This window comes from Solea solea, chromosome 12, assembly GCF_958295425.1.
Source record: "Solea solea chromosome 12, fSolSol10.1, whole genome shotgun sequence".
Lineage (NCBI taxonomy): Eukaryota > Metazoa > Chordata > Actinopteri > Pleuronectiformes > Soleidae > Solea > Solea solea.
Window position 1 is genome coordinate 11,291,600 of NC_081145.1, and position 15,847 is coordinate 11,307,446.

General features: G+C 41.4%; 1 protein-coding gene across 1 annotated transcript in view; it reads left to right on the forward strand.

The window, feature by feature from the left end:
• tmtc2b (transmembrane O-mannosyltransferase targeting cadherins 2b) overlaps positions 1–15,847 on the forward strand; it is an 86,054-nt gene that overhangs the window by 57,921 nt on the left and 12,286 nt on the right. Inside the window, exons 3-9 of the mRNA XM_058646165.1 lie at positions 14–860; positions 2,177–2,291; positions 2,702–2,787; positions 4,057–4,241; positions 5,065–5,143; positions 7,934–8,055; positions 14,741–14,822. Coding sequence (XP_058502148.1) covers positions 14–860; positions 2,177–2,291; positions 2,702–2,787; positions 4,057–4,241; positions 5,065–5,143; positions 7,934–8,055; positions 14,741–14,822 — 1,516 coding nt within the window. The remainder of the gene's footprint in view (positions 1–13; positions 861–2,176; positions 2,292–2,701; positions 2,788–4,056; positions 4,242–5,064; positions 5,144–7,933; positions 8,056–14,740; positions 14,823–15,847) is intronic.

A 15,847-nucleotide genomic window follows, 5' to 3' on the forward strand; every position in this document is an offset into this window, starting at 1 on the left:
TTTTGTCTTTCAGAGAAAGAACGTCCACTTGCTGCTGAATGTGTTTTTGTTGGCAGCGTGGGGAGCCGTCCTGTTAGCCTGCCGCTTCTACTGGATGGGCAACAAACCGCCAAACTTCTCCAATTCTGACAACCCGGCGGCCGACTCCCCCTCGCTCCTCACCAGAACGCTGACGTTTTTCTACCTACCGGCCGTCAACTTTTGGCTTCTCCTCTGTCCAGATAAGCTCAGTTTTGACTGGTCCATGGACGCCCTGCCGCTGATCAGGAGCCTGACTGATCGGAGGAACTTTTATTCAGTCGTCTTCTACCTTGGTCTGCTGCTGCTGGCTTGGTTCGGCCTGTGGACGCACCGCGCTGCTAAGAGCAAGGACACGAATGGCAAAGCGCATCATTACACGAATGGCAAAAATGGAAACAGTAATGGACACAGTTACCAGTATAACAATCATGAGCATATGAACAACTCTCACGCAGGCACTCACAGTAGCAGTGCACAAAATGGTACCAAAAAGCACTTTGAGATCAGGACTCCACTGCCCACCACAGAAAACGTTGTGGTGCTTTCTCTGGGCTTGCTGGCTATCCCATTCCTCCCTGCTACAAATCTGTTTTTCTATGTCGGTTTTGTGATAGCAGAGAGAGTTCTGTACATCCCCAGCATGGGCTTTTGCCTGCTGATAGCAGTGGGCATGAGGTCCTTGTACGTTCGACTGAGGCACCGGTCCTTCAGGACGATGTTGGTGTATTGCAGCGCTGCCCTAGTTCTTCTGTTTGGTGTCAAAACTGTTTTGAGGAACCGGGACTGGAAGAATGAGGAGATGCTTTACAAGTCAGGGATTTATGTGAATCCTGCTAAAGGTAAGGCCCGCCATGGATGCACACGATCACACAAACTAGTTCAAAAGTATTAATAAATTTGAAATGAGATTGGGCCTGAGCCATACCACAGGAAATCCAGCTTGTTAAAACACATCATTTTAATCGTTTCACACTCGTTCCAATCTGTCTGATGAAAACCGGGAACACTGTCACACTTGGAAGGCCACCGTCACCCATCACTGACTTACACCTCCAGCAAGAGATAAAAATATGTAGCCTTTATAGTCAAGGTCATAGATTTCTATCTAAAGCAACAGTCTCAGACCTTATGGGGGGGGAAACACAACAACAGGACATGTTGTGTTAGCTAATTTCCCTTTCAGATTCTGTAGTGGAGCTGAGGCATGACAGCTGTTTGTTTTGGCAGACCGTCGGCCGCCGAGCAGAGCAGCAGCAGCAATGTCCCCGACTCCCGTTCATTAAGGCAAATATGAGATTTGAGTGAAACCCAGCCTCAGACGTAGACACACTCATTGGATTGTTTTTAAAAGTGCATGCACAAAATAACTGTACAGCCATAAAACCTCATAAATCCATCTGGGTACACAGTTGAATGTTTTTGTGCCTGCCCTGTTTATATTGAATATTCTCTTGAGGACGATGTACCAGTGAAGTAAAGTCATTGCTGAAAGGCACACTGCGTGCTTTAATACTTTATGACTTGTGGAGATAGAAGAAGGCCCAATGTCTCATTGTCATAATTGTGCATAAATACATATGCAAATGCGTCTTTATTCTTGCATCTTCAGTAGCAAGGGTCATTTCCATAAAAACAGTTGTTTGTGGGTGGGTGGGGGGGTGGTCGTGCTCTCTGAAATAACCTTTAAAACAAATGAATGATGATGTGTTGCAGTGGCTCTGAATGCTCAACATTAGGCATGACGGGTCCGTTTGTTTCCCCTGTGTTGCAGTCACTTTACACTCAGCCAAATCTTTCATTTTAACGTCTTCATTATTTGTCTTTCAGTCTCTGAACCAAATCTACAAAAGCTCCTCGCACATAACATTATCACCTGTCAGTTACCGTTGTGCCTTTCAACAGTAATCCCATCAGCCACGCAATAGCACCGCGGTGGTTCTCTTTTCATACGGGCTTGAAAGAAATGACAGGTGGTTCCGGAACAAAGCTCTCCCAGTGTTTCAGCCATTTTTATGTTAAGCACACATCTTATGTCGTGTCAAGTGCAAGTCTGCTCATGACAAAAGACTTGTGTGAATTCTGAAGAAGGAGAGTTTTTTTTCTTTTCTTCTCCCCCTTTTCGGTTTGATTAACTTTTGTCTTTTTGTGACCTCAGCGTGGGGCAACCTTGGAAATGTCCTGAAGAGCCAGGGCAAGATGGAGGAGGCTGAAGTGGCCTACAGAAATGCCCTCTATTATCGCAGCAACATGGCTGACATGCTGTACAACCTGTGAGTTTGCGGTTGTTCGTTCTGTTTTCTTACTTTTAAATTTCAAACGTTAACAAATGCACTCGGTCTCCCCTTGCGTCTCATGTGTGTCCATTGATCAGAGCTGCGCTCTCAGAGGAAACATTTTGTATTCCCCAGAGCGCTCTCTGTCTGAGAGGGAATTTACTGGTGCTTTTTTTAAGCCTAAGAGAGAAAATGCAAAAACTTCCAAAGCCAGTACTTACAGTGTGCTCAATTGTCTGTGGTTTTGTCAGCTCTAAATCCCCCACCTCACTCCTTTCCCTCAGTTTTATCAGCTGCTTGTGTTCTTGCATAAACTCAACAGCTTATAACTTGAAACATGTCCTCTTTTTTGAGATTTTTTAAGCTCTAAACAGCCCCCGCCCTCCTCACTCTTTTCTCTGTTCCAGTGGTTTGCTGCTACAGGAAAGCAACAAGTTCGCAGAGGCACTCCACTATTATAAGCTGGCCATTGGTAGTCGGCCAACTCTGGCTTGTAAGTACAGCTCTTCTTTTTTATTGACAATCTCCAGTGCTTGTGGTTGTGGCTGTGCTGTGTCCAGGCAACAGTGAGCACTTGCTGTGGTTATGTGAAGGGAGAGGAATAGGTGGCAAAGGGCAGTCGGTATACGGCTGAATTAAACCTTCCACACAGCTGTCTGAAAAGCTTTCAGAGCCAAGTCATGTCAACAGATCAGGTTACCACATTATGTCATTTATTATGAATCCAGGCCAATGCTTTCCTATTGCTTTTTTATTTCCCTCTACTGTCTTAACCTACGACTTCTCTCTTGTTTTTGATGCATCTCTCCCTCCTCTTTGCCTCTCAGTGTTTCCATTGAGGTCTATTTTTTTGTTTTCTGCATCTCAGAGAATGAAATGTTTCACTCACTGTCATCATCTTCAGCAGGTTTGCTCCCCGATTAGAGCAAATTGCTCACAATCTTGTGATCATGTAATAAATTAGCTCCCCATTGTTCCGGACATTAGTCAATGACAGACAAATAAAGAACCTTAAATGTCTCCTCCTTTTCCCCTGGATTAATTATAGACGTAATCAAGATCATGGTTCGACTAGAAAATCTTCCATTCAGCGTGCAATTATCCAATCTGTTCCAGCCGATAACAGAGTTAATTAATTACCCTAAGCGGCAGGCATGTTAAAGGGGGAATAAGAATGTGACAGTTAAGTGTTTTTTTTTCAAGGTTACACCATTACTCACTGCCTAGTTGAGTGTTAACTGGATTTTCTTTTTTAAGGAAATCACTTTAGAAGGCCAATTAGATTGGAAAAAAACACACTCTATTGTCTGTCTGAGGTTCCCCAGTGTCAGTGCAGATGCGTGCAACAGAGACATTGAAGGTAGTACAAGATAAGACCGTGAGGTGTGAGGAGGTGGAGTGAAATGATTTGAAGGTATCGGATTTCCTTTTGTATGGCAAAGAAAGCAGTTTGAGTCCTTTTAACTTGATTTTTAAACAGCCGGTCTTGAACAGGGGAGTTGTTTAGAGACGCAGGTCCATCGAGACTTATTATACTCCAGCTACAAAGTGATCATTACATGTCGTCTAATGATGTAGTCACTTGAAAAGCAAGTCTAACAAACAGCAGAAGAATCCCACAGGACGCAGGCACGAGTTACAGGCCGTGTAATACACGCATTTGTACAAACCTTTCCCTTTCAGTGTGCTCTTTAAGAAATCTGAGAGGTAAAAAAAAAAAAAAATACACAAAAGACTGTACGTTTTTTTTTCTCTTTTACAGCGGCATACTTGAACACGGGCATCGTCCTCATGAACCAGGGTCGCCTCGATGAAGCCAAACGCACTTTTCTTACCTGTGCCGACATCCCAGATGAGAACCTGAAGGATCCCCACGCCCACAAGAGCTCGGTCACCAGCTGCTTATACAACCTGGGCAAGCTGCTCCATGAGCAGGGACATCAGGAGGTACAGTAAATACGTGTTTCCTTCAGAATATGTCGATGCATGTTGACATTTAAATACAACGCAGTCGCTGCCATAGGAGTTCAATCGGTTCTCTGTTCCATATAATAGCACGTTTTGTAAAATGCAAAACGCTAGTGTGTTGAGATAAAACACAGACAGTTTTTGTTTTTTATGGGACACAGAGAAGATGCTCTAGTTAGTATGGAAATGTTTCAAAGTGTCATAGGGGACACTGTGTTTTGCTCAGATAAATATAAGGCAGTTTATAACAAATTTACTCCCTTTCAGGTCCCTAAAGTCTATAGAGTGGTGGCCGTGGTTACTGGTTTCCCAGTGCATATTTATATTATTAGTTATTTATGTACCCAAGCACCAGTGCTGCTGATTCAACCAGGAATAAAGCAGGAGAAGTGCAGAGTCAGTAGAGGTCTTTATAAATAGTTGGCCTGCTGGAGAAGCGAACCCCCCACTTCCTCTAACCCCACCAACATTTGTTTCAGCAGTAAAGTTAGCTCCGACTATGGTTTAAAGTGTTCTAAGGTGAACTGCCGGACATTCACACTGTATGCATTCTAGAGTCAGTATGTGACACCACTGTGGTCGTCGTAAACAGCCGTGACGATGAGGATAAACCCTCTCCGCTCTGATCTGTATGAACCAGCCTCCCTGCGACCCCCAATTCCACGCTGCGCATTCACAGTGTCAGGGCCTCGGCTGCAGGGGGAGGAATGACTAGTTACCCCATCGCCAGTTTCTCTGGGGTCTCTCTGCTCGCTAATGCAAACACCCGCACCCACTTCTTTTTTATTTGCTTCATTCACAGGAGGCCCTCTCGGTGTTTAAAGAAGCAATACAGAAAATGCCAAGACAATTTGCACCACAGAGCCTCTACAACATGATGGGTGAGAGCTGCTTTTGATTCAACACCACAAGCATTAAAACTCGTGTTTTTCTTATCGTGTGGAAGTTGAAACAGAAAGTCCGACTGACGGGAAATGGACGCTTGCTTGGAGAAGGGTTCACTATTCTTGGATACATCTTTTGTTGTTCCGAGTCTCTTTTAAAACAAAGGGCATTTTTATTTCGTCTGCTGGGTAAACCAGTGTGCATTTACCCATGACTACTTGCAATTAGGACCACTGTTAAGACCAAAAACATGTTCTATGTACTAGTACACAGGTGAAACGACACAATGGTCGTTTGTTTGAGATCAGACCCATACCACCTGTGCTTTGAAAATTCAAACTGAGCTCAGAATTCAGAGTTTTCCAGTTGTTAAATAATCCTAAACCCGGGGCTTCCACTATGTTCTTGGTTAAATGAATGTATAGATAGAAAGTAGGTCAAGATCACAGGAGGCTTCATGTTGCCTACAGTTGAGGTGAAGCCAGAGTTAAGATATGTGGTTTGAGTTGATGAAAATGTGTAAAATAATTGATTTGTATCAGGGAAATCCTTATTTTAGAAACTTGATTTTAGTTTGCGCTAAACAGTAGCAAGCTTTACAATATCATTTTACACTGCGTTAATTTGCTTTGCTAGATTGCAGCTGTAGAACAGCTGGTGCAGGCTCATTATAGCTGCACGCTTTTTGCTTTTTCTCTTTTTTTTTCTTCTTCTCTCACACTGCCTTTACTCTGTCACACACACACACACACACACACGGGCAGCTACACACTTCAACAGACCTGGATCCTGGTCTGTAATCCAAAATTGGTCGTGCCACGAGTTTTGCTTCTGTGTTGGCAAAATGGAGTTTGACAGAGCCACTGAGATTATGTCAAAATGTTGATGAAAGCTTCACTCACCGTTAAGGAGCCCGGCTTTTTCTGCAGCTTAGCGTTGTTTCCTCACTGAAGTGATTTGCACATTTGGCACACCTGCTTGCATCTATTCCCTTCCAGTTTCGCTCACTGTGCTGCTTCTTTGCTGTTTGTCAGACACCTAGGAGTAGAATCTTTCCTCAGAGTAAGGCCTCGGTAGTAATCCGCAACATGCCGGTGTGGCTCAAACACTCTCTCATGGGCTGAGGAATGAGCTGGTTTTCAGCTCTGAGGATTCAGTGTCACTTCTAATCTCACACCGAGTCAAATATTTTAAATATCCGCAACAAATACACAGACCTGTGTATGATTTTTCTAAATATATCAATGCCTTGTGTTAATTTTATCTTTTATTTATCGAAATCCTAAATTATTAAATCCCAATTTTTGTTTTTGGCAGCCAAAAATATTGCAAACATTGCATTATATGATATTCATAATCAATTTGTGCTTTATGGATAATAATTGATGACAAATGCTGCACTGATGGAGATGTTTAAAAAAAAAAAAAAACAGCATGCTCTCAGGCATTACTTTTTTATCTAGAGGGGAAAAGACATAATCCTTGAGCCGTGTTTTTAGGAAGTGACATCTTAAAGTTTGTTTCTTACATGCCAATAGAGGATGTAGATAGGTATCACTTTACAGTGCGGTCGCTCTCTTCGGAGGAAGTGTTTTCAGATTAAAAGATCCCCAGTTGTAATTAGTTGGGCGACACCTGTTCCTTATCAAGAAGGTGATTAGTCCTAATCCTAGCGGAATTAAAGTTTCAGTCCGTTTTAATCCAAACAACCTGCCCTGTCCTTTGGCTCGTCATAAGAACGACTGAAAATTCTCGTAAAATGTTTAACACCTGTCTTGCATTGACTCCCCCCCCCCCCCCCCCCCCCCCCCCGAATCTGTCATAAAGTTGATTTTAACTGTGTTGTGTCCAATTACCAGCCAATGCTGTCAATGTCTTGCAATAATAGACGTGTTATTAGATGGCCATGAAAGAGAGGTCATTGTTATTTCAGGTGTGAGCCAGCAGAGGGTCACATTCTGTGGTGGGGGGAGGTATCGGATGATGTCTTACAGACCAGGGAGTTTGAGGGAATGTGTTGTAGACTCACCTCTAAACCTCTTTAAAGTATCCACTGTGACCGCCTTATTTTATCTTCTTCTTTTTTTGTTTTATTTCATGAGATTAAAAGGTTGAAAGTAGACAATTTGAACAATTTCTAGAGCAATGAGTATGTCGTAAGCCCCGTCAGATCTGGTATCAACATCTGTCCTGGACCACATATGATCAGATCTGGCTTCCCCGGCCATGTGTTTAAATATTTATTTAAATGACTGTTTACAAGAACTAAATTCTTTTATATCAGTCTGATTGGTCAGATGTATCTGATGTCACTGTGTGTGTGTGTGTGTGTGTGTGTGTGTGTGTGTGTGTGTGCGTGTGTGTTTGTTTCTGTGTGCCAGCGTAACCGAGAGAGGAAAAAAGAAACAAGAAGAGTGAATTTAATCTCCGCTCATGCAGCTGTAACATGAAATAAGATTTTAAAAGCAATTTGCATTAAAACTGTGGCGGTGGCTGCTATTAAATTAAGTTTTTCGCTGATTAGTGGAAAAAAAAAAAACCCTGAAACTACCCCAGGATGGATTGTGTTCAGGAAATTTGTCCATTTGCATCCTCAAATCACCTTGGGATATGAGGACACATTCAGACCTGTTCTAAGTGCAGTCACTCAGTCAGGACAGATAATTCCAAGTGTCCATGTACTAGTGTCCATGTAGAATGAGCTCCGGTGTCGCCGTTTCTCTGTGATAACAATTAGGACGGCGTGTGATGTCTGGACCGTCTGACGTTCACTGTGCTTCTCGCAGGAGAGGCCTTTGTGAGGCTGAACATGCTCACCGAAGCTGAACACTGGTACAGAGAGTCTCTGCGAGCCAAGCCCGACCACATCCCTGCTCACCTCACCTACGGCAAACTCCTCGCGATGACGGTAAGAGTGAAAGTGATAAATCGCTTGTTTCCGAAGAGACGTACAGTAACCTGCACGCACTTGCAGGAGGTAACACACTGCAACAGAAGTGTGGCAGAAATAGCTCCTCTTGTACAACTGCAGGCTGTGTGCCTTACTCAGCAATAAATGTCTAGGTATAGGTTGAATGTTAATTGATCATGCTCTATCCAAAGGTATTGCTCGGTCGAACTGACGACTGACAGGTCTAAAGCCCACTCTGCTGACTTCACATTGTCGAATTCTTTCACTTCTCTCAACCATTTCTCACCCCTGTCCTCCACTCATTCTTTTCACTCTCTTTTTTTATTTTATTGCATTCCCTTTTCATCCTCCAAGGATTTTCATCAATTTTCTGCAGCTCTTTTCTGATGCTCATAGTCTCCTCCTGACGTCTCTACAGTTAATCAATAGTGTGTAGGTGAAGCAGAGCAGGAGAGTGAGAGGTGGAGATATTGGAAGAGAGTGAACTTGAGCGAAGAGGGTAGTTATGTTTTCTAAAGATGATCATGCCTGTCTGGGCAGGGAGAGGCTGCTGATAGATGGGAGCAGATAGATGTCATCCAGCAAATCATTTTCCTCCAGCCCTATATGTGCTATAGGGTGATAGCCATCACGGGGTGTGATCGGTTAACCCTTTAACACCTAAGCCTCAAAATGTCCATCTGGGCTTTATTTTTTTTGCTTATTTTAACCAGAAAAAGGCTTTTGCCCATTTTTCCAGAAATACTTTCAATATCTGGCAGTTATTCACAATTTACTGCACAATTTAAAATCAAGAAAACCAAAAATAAAATATATAAAAAAATATATATGTTGTACACAACCACCAGATTGTGAGTGTTAAATTAGAATTTTGAACATTATAACAGATATTTAAAATAACATTTGTTTGAGTCTTTGTGTCAATGTCCAAAAACAGGCCAACAAATTGGAGACCATGTACAGGCATTTTTCCAACTCTCTGGTGACAAAGACGCTGTTTTGCCGGCTTCCTGCAACAGCACGAGTGAAATTATCGTAATAACCACATGTTGGCTTTGGCGTGTAACTTCTCAGCTTTCAGAAACCGTGTTTTTTTTTCACAATAGCACAAACCGTCGCGTGATTATGGTAATGTAAGTTGCTTTTTTTTTTATTTAAACATTCAATTAATCTATAATTTAGATTATAGATTATATAATTGAATGTTTTTTTTATAATAAACATTCAATTAATGTATAATTTAGATTATAGATTATAGAATTGAATGTTTTTTTATTTAAACATTCAATTAATCTATAATTTACTTCAGACAATTTTTAATCTTCCCATTTGAATCCAATCTTCTCCAGATGTTATAACAGTGAAACATGTTTACATGATGGTGGTAAAAAATAAATAATTAACAATGATAACAATAGTTAACAACACAGTAGTACAATAGAAGTGCAATACTGCAGCAATGTACAGCAGAAGCAAGTATTTGTGGCCTATAAATACAATGAAGTTCCAGAATTATAACAATAGTCGTAGTAAAAAACAAATCTATAAGATATAATAGTACAATGTACCAGTTACCAGTTAAAATCGTGTCATGGTCGCCTGTTTTATGTCAGTTATTCCCAGGTTTTACTGATTCAAGCTTGAAATCGCAGTGTTTTCTTAATGAGTAGAACATTTTAATATCCACACTTTGTCAAGAAACAAATCTACAAAAGCCTGGGAGTTTAGGTCTGTATGGATAATATTCCGCTCACACAGCTAACCGTCTGAATGTTTCAGTCACAGAAGAAATTGCCTTTTAACGTTAATCGGGAAGAAGCCGTTTCCACAGTCACACAGAGTTTACGAGGAAATGGTCACGTGTCAGAGACGCCGAGAGGAGGAGAGCTGAACATGACTGTCAGAACAGAGATAAATAATAAGTAGCACCGAAGGTCAAAGGAAGGATGGAGACCTTTTCTTTTCAGCCGACACCCTTGTCTCCCACCGTCTGCAAGGTCGCTAATGAAAGGATGTACATGTCTGTAACAAAAATGGACAGGTGGTATCTGAATTTCCACAGAGGGCAAGAATCCTCCGGGATATCCTATACAGAAACAGAGACGTTTTATTTTCTTTCCAATTTGTATCAATGATACTGCAATGATTTTACTGCTACGTTATATACATATTCTTGCTGGAAAAAACTTACTTTTTAACTATTTTAATTGTTTTATGCCTGGCCTAGAATAGCACAATGCCTGGAAACAGCCTTACTTGCTATTTACTTTCAAAGAATCCACTTAGCAACATCTTGAAAGCTCAGTAATTAACATTTTATGTCTCACTGGTTTAATCCAAAAACCAGAGCATAAAACACCAGACATGTAAAGAGCCAGGCAAAATGTTCTCAATGTTTTTCCAGTCCTCGGCATTTGTGCTTACTGGCAGTTTTATACGAATATAATACTTTAAAAATACTATACAGTGATTATATAATACTATAATAATACAAAAATATCGGTGAAGTGGATCACTCTGTGTCTAAATTAAATTGACCCTGTTCATGCTGGATTGATTTTCCCATCTGTGCTCTGCAGCGACTGATGGTCAGCTTCAGCTATAGCGCAGCTGACGCCACAGACACAATTTGTTTGTGAAGCTGACACAAATTAATTTCTAACAAAGTCCATATCAGGAGGGATCTGAAACCAAACACTGACAGTGAGAGGAGTGGAGGGGAAGAACACAGTTCTCTAGAGGAGGGTGTTACGGAGGGGAAGAATTCACTCCACCGCAAAGAGAAAAAAACATTTTATTTAAGAAAGTGCTATTGATTTTGGAGGAAAGGAGAGTTCAAACCTGCAGGGATGACGCTCTGTCGGAGTCTGACTAAGATGGATGGTAGAGGTGTGTTGAGCCACAATGATCCTGAGTACAAATAACTCCGCCAAGAGATCAACATTACCATCTTATTTATCCAGAAAAAAAAAAAAAGCATTTCAAAGACTTTATATCCTTTCAAGTGTTTGAGAATGTTTGGCCACAAGTCTGAGTCAGGGCTATTATTTCATCTAGAACCCTGTGTTGTGGTTGTGGCCCATGTGCCCGACGACAACAGCATTTAAACTTGATTAAAACCAGTGAAGGAAGTCGACCTGCCTGCCATCCGCCCCCCCCCCCCCCAACCCGCCTCTATCATCCCCGACTCCTTCACTCGCTGCGACAACAACTGTGAGTGATGAGGACGCTTCACACACTGTCGGGGCTTTTTGAGGCTCAGATTTCCTGCGGGAGAGGAAGACGCAAGCGAGTAGCTGAGACGGCAAAGACGGCAAGAAGTTGCCGTGATTTGTGTCTGAGTGGAGGACAAAGTAGGAGTGGGAGGAAAAAGTTTATCACACATTTCAGTGTCACTCCTCCCACTGCGCTGAGCACTCTACACCTCCGCCCACTACGGGAAGCAGGATGCGGTGTTAACATTTAACCAGTAGACAGGACTACGTTCTTTTTACGAGTCAAAAGATTCTGAACTGAATCTCTAATTCCAGTTTTCAGATATTTACAACGTCATTATTCAAGTTATCCAGCACTTTGTTTCAAGTGCTTTATAAATAAAGTTGGATTGGATTGAAGTTCAAGATACCTTTAATTATGCTCAGTTGAAAATATCTACACTGTCCTTTTTAGATATCTTGAATTAAGTTTCAGATAGTCACAATAAAGTTGTAGATAGGGATGAACGATGTTGAATAAATATCTAATTGTGATTATTTTGACTGAAATTGTGATTGCGATAGGATTGACGATATCAGAGGGAATTATTCTCATTTTCATTTGTGCAGATCTGTGAGAAACGAAGATGTTTTCTTCAGTCTGTAGAATACGATGAGTGTAGGTCAGGGCATTATATCAATATCTAATCTAATAAATGGTAATTTGACACAAATTTTCTATTGAAGAAATATTGCGTCTCCTGCGATTAAAAAAAATTGCATTATGCTGTATTGGGATGTTGATAAAATGTCGCTTAATTGTTCAGCTCTGTGTGTAGATATCTCAAACTTGGAATTATGATTAGTCATAATGACGTTGTCGATATCTGAAAGTGGAATTATACTGTAGATATCTATAATGACGAACCCCATGCATATGAACGGCAAAGGTGACGTCATTCTGACTAGTAAAAACTGAAACGCAGATATCTGTAACTGTAGTTTTAACGAGTCAAAATCACATCACAGATATCTGTAACGGTAATTCCAGATAGTCAAACTTGGCGATTAAATGTTTAAAAAAAAAAAAAAAAAAAAAAGAGGCTTATTGCCATACACCACAGAGCAGAGATGGACACAGCAGCTGTGACGCTTGCAGTACTAGGTTCAGACTCCATTGTCATTTCCTCGGCTAATACAGAATGCAGGTTTACTTAGTCATAAGATCCTCAGCACCCACAGAGCCAGAGCTTCATCTGCTGTTTATCTGTGTTATCGGGGGATTTCACGTGTGAGGAACACACCAATATAAGCTCAGCGTGTGTGTGACCAAAGGGAGGATGTTTCATCCACCAGTGGATATTAGTAGTTCACACTTTTATGCGCCCGTTGCAATTTGAAACCAGTTAACTTCAGGGGTTCAGAGTTGTCGTGTCACAAAATGTGGGAACGGAGTGCGCAGCTAACAGGCAGATTATGGGTTCCTTTAAACCTCATCTCTGCTCCGCTGAGTGTGTGCTCTGTCACAAAGAGACTCAGAATTGCCTCACGGGGCTGTTTGTTGTCTCTCATTTACGAGTCCAGAGTAACAACAGTAACAACCTGAAATTCTATAATCAGCTTTGTATAAGAGACTGCAACACCCCCCCCCCCCCCCCCCCCCAATGTCGCTAACTTGCTTTGGTTTAATGCCCACCCCCTTAGGCACAAGGGGCCGGGGGAGGGGGGGCTTTGTCTAAAATCCACATCTTTAAGACCAAACCAGCAGGGAACCCGCTCACGCTGCCAAACCTAAAGCCCACCCTGTGTCCTGAGCTGACATCTTTTCATTGCTGACTGTTACCGTGCCAGGCATGTGCAACATATTGCTTGTACTCTGGCTTCCCCACCCCCCCACCCCTCCCTCAGGGAAATGCATATCTTGTTGCAGCAAATGACACATATGGATGCAGATGAGTTACGCTTTCAAGTCGAGAAAGACATTCTTTAAGCATCCAAAGCCCGGCAATTAATGCAGCAGAACGTTATCACACAGCGAGGTGTGTCGCGACGAGTTAAGTTAAATATAGGAACATTTTCCCATTTTCCAGTTGAAGCTGAACTGAACAACACTGACGTAATGTGACAAATCGCCAGGAACTATCATTGTTTATTTATTTTCTTATAAAGACAAGTAACGGATTGTGATTACTTCTTCTAACGCCACCGCCCATGCAACTTACTCTGCGCACGTTGTCCATTAACATACTACTGTCACAGTCCACAGCTTATTTCCACTCACAACTGCAGCTCATTTCAGCGCGTGAAAGCGTAACTCCGAGGTTAAACAAACAGTCACAAGCTTCTCGTATAAAAATCCGTTGGTCCTAAAACATTCATTCCTCCACCTGTGAATTTGAGTCTATAAATACACAGAGATCGCTATTGGGATGCCATCCGTTATATAGTCATACACTAAGGAAAACCTCACTTGTATATTTACTTTGGACTATTCTATATTTTTTGGAATCCACAGCTCACTGAAAATGTATATGTTAATACTCGATTTTGCTGATTGCTGTATTTCATGCTGAGTTGATATTCATTATTTATTATAATTGACTTCTCCGATCTGGATTTATTTCCTCCATATTTCCTGACGCTTTTGCATTATATCAGGCCTGCATAGACTTTTACGGCTTCCCTTGAAATAGTGTGCATTATTTATTGCATTAGTGTGTTCCGAGTGAGACCCACTAATGAGTTGCATTGTTAATGCTAAAACATCAGCTTTAATTGTTGATCGGATGGCATCTGGTACCCAAGTGAGAGCAGGAATTATGTCAAAGTCCCAGCTGGCATCATGTCTACTGGCCAGCTGTTCTGTTTCAGGTGTGATTGGTTGCATGTCACTATATGAAGGACCCGGGGGAGCTTGAGGGGTCCACAGGGCTTCCGTGATGCTTTTGCACGTCATGCTACACTCACCCTCCAAATATGGACTCTTGTATTGTTGGAAAGGCCAAAGAAAACACCACACACACATATGTCTGTCATGCACCTTTTTTCCGCGAAGCTAAAGATCTCAATAGTCTCTTTCCTCTCTCCTGCTCCATTTCCTTCCACCTCTCTCTCTCTCGGTCTTGTTTCATGCCGGGTTAGGCCACACACACACTGGCAATTTGCGGTTATGCTGTGGAAGTGTTATTTGTACAGATAAAAGTGTGTAATGAATAAGCCTTTGCCCTGTCTGGTCCACTGTGGCAAGCACAACAGCGTGCACCGTGACAGGAGGACACATGAGCTTGAAAGAAAAAATACTCACAGTCCATGTGTTTCATGTCTATTTATTAAGATTTATTGTGAAAGTGGGTCTGTGGTTTGGAGAGGGACATTAGGTATACTCAAAGGTATTTTGGACTTTGAGCTGAAGGCGGTGTTTTTATAATAAATTGTTCTGGGGAGGAGTTGAAACAATAATGAAAATGAACGTAATCTTTTTCTCTTAGGGGCAAAAAACAGAAGCTGAGAGGTACTTCTTGAAAGCCATCCAACTCGATCCCTTAAAGGGCAACTGTTACATGCATTATGGTAAGCAAAGCTTGCTTTTTTTGTTTCTTTTTTGTCAATTTGACACGTCCTGACTTTAACTGCAAATATTCAATTCACACAAATGCTGCACTGACTCTTTAGCCAGCTCGTCTTCCAATCTGCAGTGTTTTAAGCAAAGATGATTTCCTCCGATTGTTCTCTTTGCCATCTCTCTTGTATCAACTCATTTCTGAATGATAATTGTATAATTCTCACTTTTAATGATTGTTTTAGTCAGATTGAGCTTGAACAAGATGTCAAGTTTAAAACCTTACTTGTCTGAGAGAGCAGTTTATAATGACCTGATGTGTTCGCTCGCCATCAGTGCACCAGCCTGCGTGTGACATTTGCATTGATCAATACACCAGTTTAATGATGGATTGTTTGCATGTTGTTGAAACACTGTCAGTCCTAAGTTGTCACTTTTTAAAGGTTAAGAAGTGAGTTAATGATAAAATCAACGGTATTGATCCTCGCAGAGACAAAGAGTGTTGTTGCTTCGTCAAAGAGTATGACATGGGATACGCACGAAATAACAATGTATTACAAATTAAGCTCGAATGATTCACTATAATGATTAGTCCAGACCTGTGGTATAGAATTTACAGATTCATATATTTATATGAGTTTTTGTGTCGTGAAGTAGTGAAAATAAATCGCATCATACGACTATTATCAACGTATTTGTGCATTTCAGTCAGCATCATGTACTGATAACAGTAAAAAGTGTCAGCAGACAGTGTTTAATCAAGCCATCAGAGTTCTGATACTTATGTTAATTCATTATATCATATAATTTGTTTATAAGTTGTACTGCTGGGAAGTGATATTAATAATAATCAATATTATCCCAACTGACTTGAGCTTTAACGTTCACATCTTCCTTGGTGTAATTATGAAACAGGTATTAAACTGAACTCCATGTGGACTAGACCTTTTAATATTCTTCACTAAAAGTCACACTGCTGCGTGATGAACAGGATTAACAATCACAACATACATACTGAGAAATGCATGTATAAAAA